This window comes from Eucyclogobius newberryi, unplaced genomic scaffold (assembly GCF_026437365.1).
Source record: "Eucyclogobius newberryi isolate DKJ021-1_F unplaced genomic scaffold, fEucNew1.0.hap1 SCAF_19, whole genome shotgun sequence".
Lineage (NCBI taxonomy): Eukaryota > Metazoa > Chordata > Actinopteri > Gobiiformes > Gobiidae > Eucyclogobius > Eucyclogobius newberryi.
In genome coordinates this window covers 3,448,135-3,461,399 of record NW_027315823.1, presented here as the reverse complement: position 1 = coordinate 3,461,399, position 13,265 = coordinate 3,448,135, and the positions used below count along the sequence as shown (strand labels likewise).

The following is a 13,265-nucleotide window of genomic DNA, read 5'->3' as shown; positions in this document are numbered from 1 at the left end:
ACTAAACCAGGACTAAAGTAGGACTAAAACAGGTCTAAAGCAGGACTAAAACAGGACTAAAACAGGACTAAAGCAGGACTAAAACAGGACTAAACCAGGACTAAAGCAGGACTAATGCAGGACTAATACAGGATTAAAGCAGGACTAAATCAGTACTAAAGCAGGTCTAAAGCAGGACTAAAACAGCTCTAAAGCAGGTCTAAAGCAGGACTAAACCAGGACTAAAATAGGACCAAAACAGGACTAACCCAGTACTAAAGCAGGACTAAACCGGGACTAAACCAGGACTAAACCAGGACTAAACCAGGACTAAACTAGGACTAAAGCAGGTTTAAAGCAGGACTAAACCAGGACTAAACCAGGACTAAACCAGGACTAAAATATAACTAAAACAGGACTAACCCAGTACTAAAGCAGGACTAAACCGGGACTAAACCAGGACTAAACCAGGACTAAACCAGGACTAAACCAGGACTAAAACAGGACTAAATCAGGACTAAACCAAAGATCTGGTCATGATCTAATTTCAGGATTTGTCAGATTATTGAAACGTCTTGTAAACACTTCCATCTGACGTCCTTGTCCACATCAGGTCGTCTTTATGTCGCACTTACACATCTCCCACACACCAAAATCACATCTAATTATTAGATATTTTTTTACTTTTACTGGCCAACTTTCATACGCTTCTGGCTCAAAGGCTGTATCACACAACACAGTCGTGGCGTGAAAGGGGGAGAGACATTCAGCAAATATCCGGGGCAGGACCTGAACCACTGCACCACCGACAGCACTTGCATACTCTTGTTATTTTCATTCATTCACATATTCTGGGTTTATGACAAGGTAGAAGTGACGCTATTGCTACTGGAACTCTACTGCACTTGTAGATATCGCAGTGTGGTACTACTTCTACTGCTACTGCTACTGCTACTGCTATTGCTACTGCTACTGCTACTGCTACTGCTACTGCTACTGCTACTGCTACTGCTACTGCTACTGCAATCCATCAGGTGTTAACTGCTATTACCACCACTTCGATTAACACTATTGACAAATCAATTATTACAAATCCAATACTCTGCGTTCTGTTTGTTGTAGGTTATTGACTGCGGTGAGACGAGAGGCGAGACAGGAGAGACAGATTTAGTGCAGATTCACAAACTAAAGGACTGAAGCGAGTCCGAGCTCGGTTCAGCTGCTCCGGCGACGTCGTTCCCTCGGGAGCAAGAGTGTCCGATCACGATTATCGATCCAGGGACAGATTAACAACATGGATTTACTATAAAAGGGAGAGAAGAGAAGATAGAGCAGGGCAGGGAAGGAGGAAAGAGGAAAGAACGTCTGGAAGTAAGAAGAAAGAGGAAGCAGTGAGAGAGGAAGGAAAAGTCAGGTGAGGTGATGGGTGAAGGTGAAGAAAGAGGAAGAAGGGGGTCGAGGAAAGAGAGAAGAGAGGAGAGGAAGATGGAGATGAGGAAAGAGAGAAGAGAGGAGAGGAAGATGGAGATGAGGAAAGAGAGAAGAGAGGAGAGGAAGATGGAGATGAGGAAAGAGAAGAGACATGAGAGAGAAAGGGGGGAGAGGGGGGAGGAGACGGCGCAAAGAGAAAGATGATGGAGAAGGGAAGAAAGAAAGGAGAGAAATGGAGGGATGAGGGAGGTCTGACCACACCCAAACATACAACTAGTGTTTTAGGAAAAGATCAAACTGAAATCGAAGCCAATTGATGCTGAGGTCAATCTGAGTGATTCACAGAAAGAGGTTTGGGCATGGCTAAAGCTGGTGTGGATAGGAACAGTTTTGTCTCATTTCTTTCCCTCTGTCGTTGGACTCATGAACACTTCTTAAACTGTCACTTTAACCATAGTTTAATCACTCACTGTTCACTTTCTGCACTACACATGTAAATCTGTACAACTGTAATGTGTGTACATATTAAGCCTATTTTTCATTTTATTCTTATTTTTTTTTATCTGATAACTTATTGTTATGACTTATTCAGTGTTCATTGTTTTATTGTTTTACAATGCACCAAATCACCAAGACAAGTTCCTATGTTTGTGATTTGTTCATTGACAATGGCAATAAACCGATTCTGGTTCTGGTTCTGATGTGACAGACCTCAACAGTTACAAAGGTCTGTCCGGTCAGGTGAAGTTTACTGTCCTCTGTCTGGATGTCGGAAGATCCTTTTTTGTCCTCGTTGTGGACATGGATGTCCTCGTTGTGGACATAGATGTCCTCGTTGTGTTGTGGACATGGATGTCCTCATTGTGGACATGGATGTCCTCATTGTGGACATGGACGTCCTCATGGCGTCTCTGTGGGACGCCGCTGTGGCGCCCCCTCTGGCTCGGGTTGTGTTTGGATCCGGGGTTAAGATCCGGGGGAGAGGACATCAGCGCCTACCAGGAAACCCCTCCACATGCAACAGGGCCCATGGGAGCTCCCAGCATGCACCTGGACCACCCCAAAGGTAGGCTACTTTACCCAGCAACAATGCAATAGATGCACTGGCTTAGACCTGGTTTAGTCCTGGTTTAGTCCTGGTTAAGTCCTGGGTCAGTTCTGGTTTAGTCCTGGTTAAGTCCTGGGTTAGTTCTGGTTTAGTCCTGGTTAAGTCCTGGGTTAGTTCTGGTTTAGTCCTGGTTTAGTCTTGGTTTAGTCCTGGTTAAGTCCTGGTTTAGTCTTGGTTTAGTCCTGGTACAACCTGTACAATAGTAGTAATACATTATGTTCCACTTGAAAAAACTGGATAAAATCCAGTTTAATTTTGGTTTAGTCCTGGTTAAGTCCTGGGTTAGTTCTGGTTTAGTCTGAACTGGATCAAATCCAATCCGACCCAGATCTAAACCAGGACTCGCCTCAGCCTCAGCCCCAGACCCGGCCCTGGTCTCGGTCTCGGTCTCGGTCTCGGTCTGGTCCCCTGGTCCGGTCTTCAGCGCAGATACGAGCGGACTCAGCACATTTCAGTTCTCCCACATTAATACGGACATTAAACGCCTCTAACGGGGCCATAAACTCCTCCATTACCCACAATGCACTGGCCCTTCCTGCTGTAACGGCTGCCTCACAGAGAGGTCACGACCCCGCATCACTTTAGACCAGGTCCACATCTTTATCCACACAATTACAAAGACCTGTGAACCCTACGCTGTATGAAGTCAACAACTAAGAAGCTTAAAAGCTAACAACAACTAGCATGCTAACATATGAAATTTCACGTGATATAAAACATAGAGACAGCACACGGTGGTCTTATTTTGACCTTAGATGAAAAAGTAAAGTCTGTGTGTCTGAAACAGAATGCTCCAGGAAACAAGCAGAACATAGGTTGAGCTTCGAATGTCAGTTTAGCAGAATATACAAATTTTAAATACTGACCAATAAAGCAAAACGTCCCCTTTAAACCCTGTGTCTCATTTCCATACATTTGCCTGATGCGTTTCCGTGGCGACTCAAATGAAAGCGTGGCATGTTGTTGTGTCAGATTTACTGCAGCGAGGCGTGCGCAGCTCGGATCTCCATCGCTCGGATTAGAATAAAATGTCAAATAAATGTGTCCATAAATCTGTGTGTGAGCGAGAGGCGGGGACAGAACACACAGGATCATATGTGCACGGCATCCTGGGCCCTAGAGCCGGGAGGTGGCCGGTTCAGATTCTGCTCCATATCCATTCTTCATCACCATGGTTTTGTCCTGTTTTTCTCCTGATTTAGACCTGATTTAGTCTTGGGTTAGACCTGGTTAAGTCCTGGTTTAGTCCTGGTTTAGTCTTGGGTTAGACCTGGTTAAGTCCTGGTTTAGTCTTGGGTTAGACCTGGTTAAGTCCTGGTTTAGTCTTGGGTTAGACCTGGTTTAGTCTTGGGTTAGACCTGGTTTAGTCCTGGTTTAGTCCTGGTTTAGTCTTGGGTTAGACCTGGTTAAGTCCTGGTTTAGTCTTGGGTTAGACCTGGTTAAGTCCTGGTTTAGTCCTGGTTTAGTCTTGGGTTAGACCTGGTTAAGTCCTGGTTTAGTCTTGGGTTAGACCTGGTTTAGTCTTGGGTTAGACCTGGTTAAGTCCTGGTTTAGTCTTGGGTTAGACCTGGTTTAGTCTTGGGTTAGACCTGGTTTAGTCTTGGGTTAGACCTGGTTAAGTCCTGGTTTAGACCTGGTTTAGTCTTGGGTTAGACCTGGTTTAGACCTGGTTTAGTCTTGGGTTAGACCTGGTTTAGTCCTGGTTTAGTCTTGGTTTAGTCCTGGTTTAGACCTGGTTTAGTCCTGGTTTAGTCCTGGTTTAGTCTTGGTTTAGTCCTGGTTTAGACCTGGTTTAGTCCTGGTTTAGTCCTGGTTTAGTCCTGGTTTAGTCTTGGGTACAGTACCTAGTGTTAGTTTTGTGAAGCTGGATTATAGCGTTAGCGTTAGCGTCAGCGTTAGCGTTAGCGGGCTAACCTTCAGCAGAACTACAAAGATGGTTCAGATTGTTATGGCAACAGGCCCTGAACTCATGTTGATGTGACGGTTGCTAAGTGTAGAATCCACATGAGTTTCCCTCGGCTCATATTTAAGTATTTAACAGTTATTTCCATATATACAGTTGTGATTATGACAATGACAATGCTTTGAAGAGCGTTACTCTTTCCTTCTTCATCGTTGATACGCAGTGAAAATGTGTCACAATGATGCAGACGAGTCAGATCTATGTGTCACTGTCGACAGGTGAATATGGACCAGTAGATTCACCCTGTCACTGCATCCAACAGATCAGTTTGTGGAGCAGAACAACTTTCTCCAGCTGAACTCAGACAAGACTGAAATCATCGTCTTTGACCCAAAGAAACAAAGAGAAAGTGTTAGCGTCACCTCCAGAGTCTCGCTCTAAAACCTACAAATAACAGCCACATCAGCATCAAATCAACATCAGCAGCTTTAACATTGCCAAAATCTAAAATATATGATATATAATAGTATGAGGTGAGAACACAATCCAACGTTTGGGTTCATTCTAGAATCACTTTATCTCTGTAATTACTGGTCGATCCACATGAAACAAAAACTGACAGGAAATGAAACGTCTTCTCTGTGACAAAGTGACAAGTTTGTTCTGCCAATTCCAAACTAATAATGAGAAGGAGAAACATGGATATCTCTCTAAGACCAGGTTTATCTTTATTTTATTAGTAATTAACTTATGCATTCCTTATTTTATAGACTTGGCTTTTATTATTAATATTCATTGTTCCTTTGATTGTGAACTTTGTTCAATGATCCTCAATGAGGCTGTCACAGCCTTTACCACAATACTATTGTTTATCATGAAAATGTACAACAATAATGTGGTATAGTTGGTATATGGTCATTACTAACAAAGAAAATCTCCATTACACCAGTACACAGTACACAGTACACAGTACACAGTACACAGTACACACTACACAGTACACAGTACACAGTACACAGTACACACTACACAGTACACAGTACACCAGTACACAGTACACAGTACACAGTACACAGTACACCAGTACACAGTACACAGTACACAGTACACAGTACACAGTACACACTACACACTACACAGTACACAGTACACAGTACACACTACACAGTACACAGTACACAGTACACAGTACACAGTACACACTACACAGTACACAGTACACCAGTACACAGTACACAGTACACAGTACACAGTACACCAGTACACAGTACACAGTACACAGTACACACTACACACTACACACTACACACTACACAGTACACCAGTACAAAGTACACAGTACACAGTACACAGTACACAGTACACCAGTACACAGTACACAGTACACAGTACACAGTACACCAGTACACAGTACACAGTACACAGTACACCAGTACACCAGTACACAGTACACAGTACACAGTACACAGTACACAGTACACCAGTACACACTACACAGTACACAGTACACAGTACACAGTACACCAGTACACAGTACACACTACACAGTACACAGTAAACCAGTACACGGTACACAGTACACACTACACAGTACACAGTACACCAGTACACAGTACACAGTACACAGTACACAGTACACCAGTACACAGTACACAGTACACAGTACACAGTACACAGTACACAGTATACCAGTACACACTACACCAGTACACAGTACACAGTACACAGTACACAGTACACAGTACACAGTACACAGTACACCAGTACACACTACACACTACACACTACACAGTACACAGTACACCAGTACACAGTACACAGTACACAGTACACAGTACACCAGTACACAGTACACAGTACACAGTACACAGTACACAGTACACCAGTACACAGTACACAGTACACAGTACACAGTACACAGTACACCAGTACACACTACACCAGTACACAGTACACAGTACACAGTACACACTACACACTACACCAGTACACAGTACACAGTACACAGTACACAGTACACGAGTACACAGTACACAGTACACAGTACACAGTACACCAGTACACAGTACACAGTACACAGTACACAGTACACCAGTACACAGTACACAGTACACAGTGCACAGAGCATAGTACACACTACACAGTACATAGTACACAGTACACAGTACACAGAGCATAGTACACCAGTACACAGTACACAGTACACAGTACACAGTACACAGTACACACTACACCAGTACACAGTACACAGTACACAGTACACAGTACACAGTACACAGTGCACAGAGCACAGTACACAGTACACAGTACACAGTACACCAGTACACATTACACAGTACACAGTACACAGTACACAGTACACAGAGCATAGTACACCAGTACACAGTACACAGTACACAGTGCACAGTGCACAGAGCATAGTACACCAGTACACAGTACACAGTACACAGTACACAGTACACAGTACACACTACACCAGTACACAGTACACAGTACACAGTACACAGTACACAGTACACAGTGCACAGAGCACAGTACACAGTACACCAGTACACCAGTACACAGTACACAGTACACCAGTACACAGTACACAGTACACAGTACACCAGTACACATTACACAGTACACAGTACACCAGTACACCAGTACACAGTACACAGTACACAGTACACAGTGCACAGAGCACAGTACACAGTACACAGTAAACAGTACACAGTACACAGTACACCAGTACACAGTACACAGTACACACTACACCAGTACACAGTACGCAGTACACAGTACACAGTACACAGTGCACAGAGCACAGTACACAGTACACAGTACACCAGTACACAGTACACAGTACACAGTGCACAGAGCACAGTACACAGTACACAGTACACAGTACACAGTGCACAGTGCACAGAGCACAGTACACAGTACACAGTACACAGTACACAGTACACAGTGCACAGTGCACAGAGCACAGTACACAGTACACAGTACACAGTACACACTACACCAGTACACAGTACACAGTACACAGTACACACTACACCAGTACACAGTACACAGTACACAGTACACAGTACACAGTACACAGTACACAGTGCACTGTGTAAAGCTGCCTGGTTTTCTATAATAGTTGTTATTATTGATAACATTAAATTGATAAATATGAATATCCATACATTGTTTAAACTAACAGCAATTTTGAATAACTAGCGTGATATTGATGTTAATCGCAATTATTTTGGTCGTGATAATCGAAGCTCGATATTGTCCCAGGTCGAACCAATGAGTCAATTGATTTGGAATGTGGCTATTCTCTAACTTAAGTGAACATCGGGACTAAACCGGGAGCTTGGTTTATTCTATTTATTCAATGAGACAATATAACTTCATCTTAACAGGAAATATGTTGTACGTGCTCATTTCCTCCTGATATAGGGTAAGAGTGACACAACAGGCGTGTTGTGGGTTTCCAGGCTTTTGTTTCCATTGGCTTCACTTCATTTCTCTGAGACTGACTCTGACCTTTACCAATGTCACTATTAGTGCCTAACCTGACCCTAAACCCAAACCTTAACCCTTTTACACCCAGATCTGAACTTTAAACTAGGCTGTTGCAGGGATGATAAAGGATTTACAGCGTGAACCTCATTACTGGTTCAATACATCACAAACGGGACTAAACAGAAACTAAAGTCAAATGATCACAAATGCCTTTAAAAAACAGCATTAGCGAAGTCGATTGTTTAATAAATCAGAAAGTAAAGCAGAACCAATGAGTTCCGTGTGTTTATTACATTGACATGTGAGTATTAGTCTATTGTCATGAACAGAAACATGTTTCCACTATTTTATCAAGATCACATCCTTTTAATGATCAATATTCTCCAGAGACACTTTTAATGGCATCAGAAGGTGGAAAGGGAATCAGATGTCTAGATTTAGCAAATTTAGGGCTCAATCAACTCGATCTAAACTATTTAAAAGTACAAAGCTGCTACTGTTTAAACTCATTTGTTTTGAAAAAGTTTTCTTTACGGCTTCATTTAAAGCAGAGCAAAGTAACTCTTTATCATCATAAGACAGATAAAAACATTTAACATTAACATTAAAAAAAATAAAATAAAAGAGCCAGGGTTTCTCAGGAGAGTTATCCATGTTGGTAGTAAATATTACAAGGCTGGTTTTCCACCCAGAGACAGCAGGGGGCGACGATGGACACTTCAACTGCCCAAAACGCACAATTAGCATCACAGGGACTTACAAGGATGTTCAATAAGGTGAAAATGTTACTTAGTTCTGCTTTAATGACAAAGATACCGCTGTTTTCGTCTCTAACGGCGTCCTCAGCCAATGTAGCAGAGCTCTACATCCCATCTCACGTACTCAGTCCCTGGCATGTGTGGTGGCATTTACTCAGCACGCATCAGTCAATACGAGCGTAAAGATCCACAGCAGACGAATGCAGACAATTCCACCAGGACCCAGGACTGGATCAGAGGTGAGTCTGACTGTTGCTCCTAAAGATCGCCTCCAAATCCGGCCGGGTTTGAGATCAATGAGAGTCAGACAGAGTTTACACTATAGATGGACGCCAGGCCAGACCCAACGTCATCAAAACAATGCGCCGCCCTGCTGGCCCGCCCTGCCAACCCGCCCTGCCGAACCGCCCTGCTGGCCCGCCTTGCCGACCCGCCCTGCTGGCCCGCCTTGCCGACACGCCCCGCTGGCCCGCGCCGCCGGCCCACGCTGCTCAGAACTTTGAGTATGGATGCATTAGAAGGAAAAAAATATATATAACATTATTCAAAGCTCTTAAAAGTAAATTTTGCTTCGAAGTTGCCTTTAAAAACACGGAAGAGCTTCATGAATTGCAGTACCGTTATAATCCAGAGGAGGCGTTATGACCTCTGAAGACGAAGGCGGCCAACTATCACTTCAAAAAGCTCTTCCAAGTTATTCAGCACCGACGTTTTCCTTCAAACTGACCGAGGAAAAGGAAACTATCTGTTAAATAACCTGGAAAATCAAACTAACCCTGGCCCGCTTAAAGGGGAGGGGTAAAAGCCATATCTGCAGGGATACCAAAATGTGAATGAAATTAAACACGGCAAGACCAAGTTCCAGTTCCAGGAGCCAATAGCAGTAGGAGAACCACACCCTTTTCTAGTCATAAATCAAAACTAGAGTAAGACCATTTTTAGATGAAACCAGTCTAGATCCGTTGTAGATCATTGAAGACGTCTGACCGCACATGTACATAACAGTTCCAGAGCTGCAGACACAAGATGAACCCTCGACTTCTACACCTGAGACCAGGCGTTATGGCAGGACCAGAGTGCCGCTTGGTGAGAGACAAAACTAAGACAATAATAGCGTTCAATCCCATTCCGATCCAGACCAGTCAAACCACAACACCAGCATCCAAAAGAATCCAGCAGCAGAAGTTTGGAGGTTCTTACCGGTCGATGATGACAGGGTCCGATGGCGTCTCATTCCGATTCCCACAACTTTTCTTGTCACAACACCGGCTGGAAAACACAGAATCATCATTATCACAACAGGTCAAACAAATGACAATATTCACAGTTATTCAGTCATTTTCTACCGCTTTTTCCCGTTCGGGGTCGCGGGTGACTGGAGCCTATCCCAGTGACTTTGGGCCTTAGGCGGGGCACAGCCTGGACAGTGGCCAACTCGTCAAAGAAGTAAAATAAGTTTGTCTTATTTGAAGAAAAGTTACTTTTAATTTGAACATTTCCAAATATAGACGTCCTCGAGTCAGATTCTGTGTGTGTGTGTGTGTGTGTGTGTGAGTCTCTGTGTGTGTGTGTGTGTGTGTGTGTGTGTGTGAGTCTCTGTGTGTGTGTGTGTGTGTGTGTGTGTGTGTGTGAGTCTCTGTGTGTGTGTGTGTGTGTGTGTGTGTGTGTGCGTGTGTGTGTGTGTGTGTATGTGTCTGTGTGTGTGTGTGTGTGCGTGCGTGCGTGCGTGTGTGTGTGTGAGTCTCTGTGTGTGTGTGTGTGTGATGTGTGTGTGTGTCTCTGTGTGTGTGTGTGTGTGTGTGTGTCTCTGTGTGTGTGTGTTTGTGTGTGCGTGTGCGCGTGTGCGCGTGTGTGTGTGTGTGTCTCTGTGTGTGTGTGTGTGTGTGTCTCTGTGTGTGTGTGTTTGTGCGCGCGTGCGTGTGTGTGTGTGTGTGTGTGTGTCTCTGTGTGTGTGTGTTTGTGCGCGCGTGTGTGTGCGTGTGTGTGTGTGTGAGTCTCTGTGTGTGTGTGTGTGTTTGTGTGTGCGTGTGCGCGTGTGCGCGTGTGTGTGTCTCTGTGTGTGTCTCTGTGTGATGTGTGTGTGTGTGTGTGTGAGTCTCTGTGTGTGTGTGTGTGTGTGTCTCTGTGTGTGTGTGTTTGTGCGCGCGTGCGTGTGTGTGTGTGTGTGTGTGTGTGTCTCTGTGTGTGTGTGTTTGTGCGCGCGTGTGTGTGCGTGTGTGTGTGTGTGAGTCTCTGTGTGTGTGCGTGTGCGCGTGTGTGCGTGTGTGTGTGTGTGTGTGTGTGTGTGTCTCTGTGTGTGTCTCTGTGTGATGTGTGAGGACACAGGGGTCCAGCTGGTCCATGTCCAGACCAAGGTCAGGCCTTTGGACTCAGACCAAGACCTGGCTCTGGCCAGAGGGACGAGCTTCAGAGGGACGAGTGAGAAAAGAGCGGCGTAAAAAGAATGAAAATGTGCCAAAAAAAGAGATTATCCAGGTAAGAGGCCGACGAGGTTTAAACGCCGGAATCAAAATGCAACGTTAAAGTCTCAACCTTTCACGTCTGTTTTTGTTGTTTTATGTTTAAAAAATACATTGTAAAAAATATATTGTATTATAAAAATAGAAGGTGGAGTAAAGCAGGATGAAATGTTTGGCTGGAGGAAAGTGGAGGTACAAGGTCTGTGTGACTTTTGGATTTTGGAGATCTATAACTGGGAATATTGTATTTACGAACTTTTTTTATAATTATGAGGGAAAAATAACAGCTATTTAAGATTTCATTTGGGAACAAAAACATTGCCTGTGACGACTAAAGATGTTTAAATCCAATTCATTCAAAGATTTCTCTGGGACATTGTTTTTTGGTTTCTAATATGTTACCAAACTGAAGAAAGAAATCTAAACCTGGCTCTGTCCAGTTTTCAGATTTATAAGTCCCAAATATGGGCAATTGTGATATAAAAACATGACGTGATGACAAACGTGTATAATATTTGTTCTTATATTTATGTGTGTACTCAAGAAACGAAATAAACGACTTTACATGAGATGAAAATGACAGGTGATAGAGGGTGCCCCTGCCGCGTCCCTGCCGTGTCCCTGCCCCCATCATTGTGACCAGGATGTTTCTCTCTTTGCCCCATGTTGTTCTGAATACATTGATATTTAAGACCATTAACTTCCTGCCATTACAGCGACAGCTTTTATTGACATCAAAACAGAACTATTTCAATTGCTGTGCGTATGGATTGTATTTATCTCACTACTAGATTATGTAATTCAATTGTTTGCAGATCACAATGATCAGCTTTGGGCTTTTTAACGAACATGTGGCAGATAAATCCAGTTTGTTTGGAGAGGAATTATATTAGATTTGTGTGTGTTTTCTGAATACCTGGACGTTAATGAACATTAATCATAAAAGCAGTATTTATTTGATTAAAAGGACAGTTTAGGAGACATTTAACTCAAGTTTAGTTCTTGTTTTGGTCTGGGTTAGGTTTGTTTGATCCTTCTTCAGACGTGGACAATGTGATTTGAGTCTGTTTGTTTGTTTGTTTGTTTGTTTGTTTGTGTCGGGACGGTGCAGGTTCATGAACACGACACACATGCTGTAAACACGCGGGATTGTAGCCATGTCCCACATTCACTCTCCTTCATACATCAGAAAACTACGGTACATGTTTTCAGAGGGAGAGGAAGCCAGAGCACCCATAGGAAACCAGGGAGAGCACACAAACCCCCACACCACCCGGGAATCCACCTTTTTGCTCTGAATTAAGAGCGTTAACCTTGTTGATGGTTTGGTTCAGTGATTTCGGGCGTTCACACTGTTTGAGCCGGTTTAGTTCTAATTCTGATTTAGTTTAGAACCAATTTTGATGATTGTGCAAGTGTAAAAGCAGTAGTGGCTCTAGTCCAGGACACTTCAAGCAGGAGATGTGGCCACGAGTTCTCTACCAGCAACCAAATCCTCAAAATAAAAAATAAATATTCCAAACGTATTAATTTCTGTTGATGGATCTAACTCTGTTTTGACATTCTCAAAGTCAAAATATTTGACAACTTTTCAAATGGAGCGTACTGTATAATATGTGTAAATGACCTCTGTGGTGTGACAGTGGTGCCCTCCCGCCCACGGCCCCATGTAGCTCTGAATCACATTGATATTTGAGTAACACGCGTCGGCGCATGTGAAATGAGCGCTGCATGCATCATTTATGGCCCTTTTGATCACTAAGTGCCACCGAAAACACGCCACTGTTTGTGTCTGAGCCCTAATTTATCCCCCCGCGCCCTGGCTGCCACCGCCACGGCCGCCCCGAGACCAATTAGAGCCGGGTAAACACAGAGAGCCCCGGGGGAGGGAGAGAGCGCCCCCCGGAGGGAAGGAGAGGGGGCGCGCACTTGTGATCGATTAGGGGCTTTACAGGAGACATGTTAAGCTAATTGATCATTTCTGAACTTTTAACCTGGAGTCATATTTTCATTCATTGATTTTGTACAAGAAACTGGTGACATAGTTTCATTCTAAAAAAATCTAATAAACACTCAGTCCCTCTAAATAAGCAATTACAGAACATTCAAGTGTTTTTGAGGGCTCTAAA

At 43.7% G+C, this 13,265-nt stretch overlaps 1 protein-coding gene across 1 annotated transcript in view; it reads right to left on the bottom strand.

The window, feature by feature from the left end:
- The window catches only part of LOC140365183 (transcription factor COE1-like), an 86,537-nt gene that overhangs the window by 65,801 nt on the left and 7,471 nt on the right, over positions 1-13,265 (bottom strand). The window contains exon 2 of the mRNA XM_072451453.1: positions 9,878-9,946. Within this exon, the coding sequence (XP_072307554.1) occupies positions 9,878-9,946 (69 nt within the window). The remainder of the gene's footprint in view (positions 1-9,877; positions 9,947-13,265) is intronic.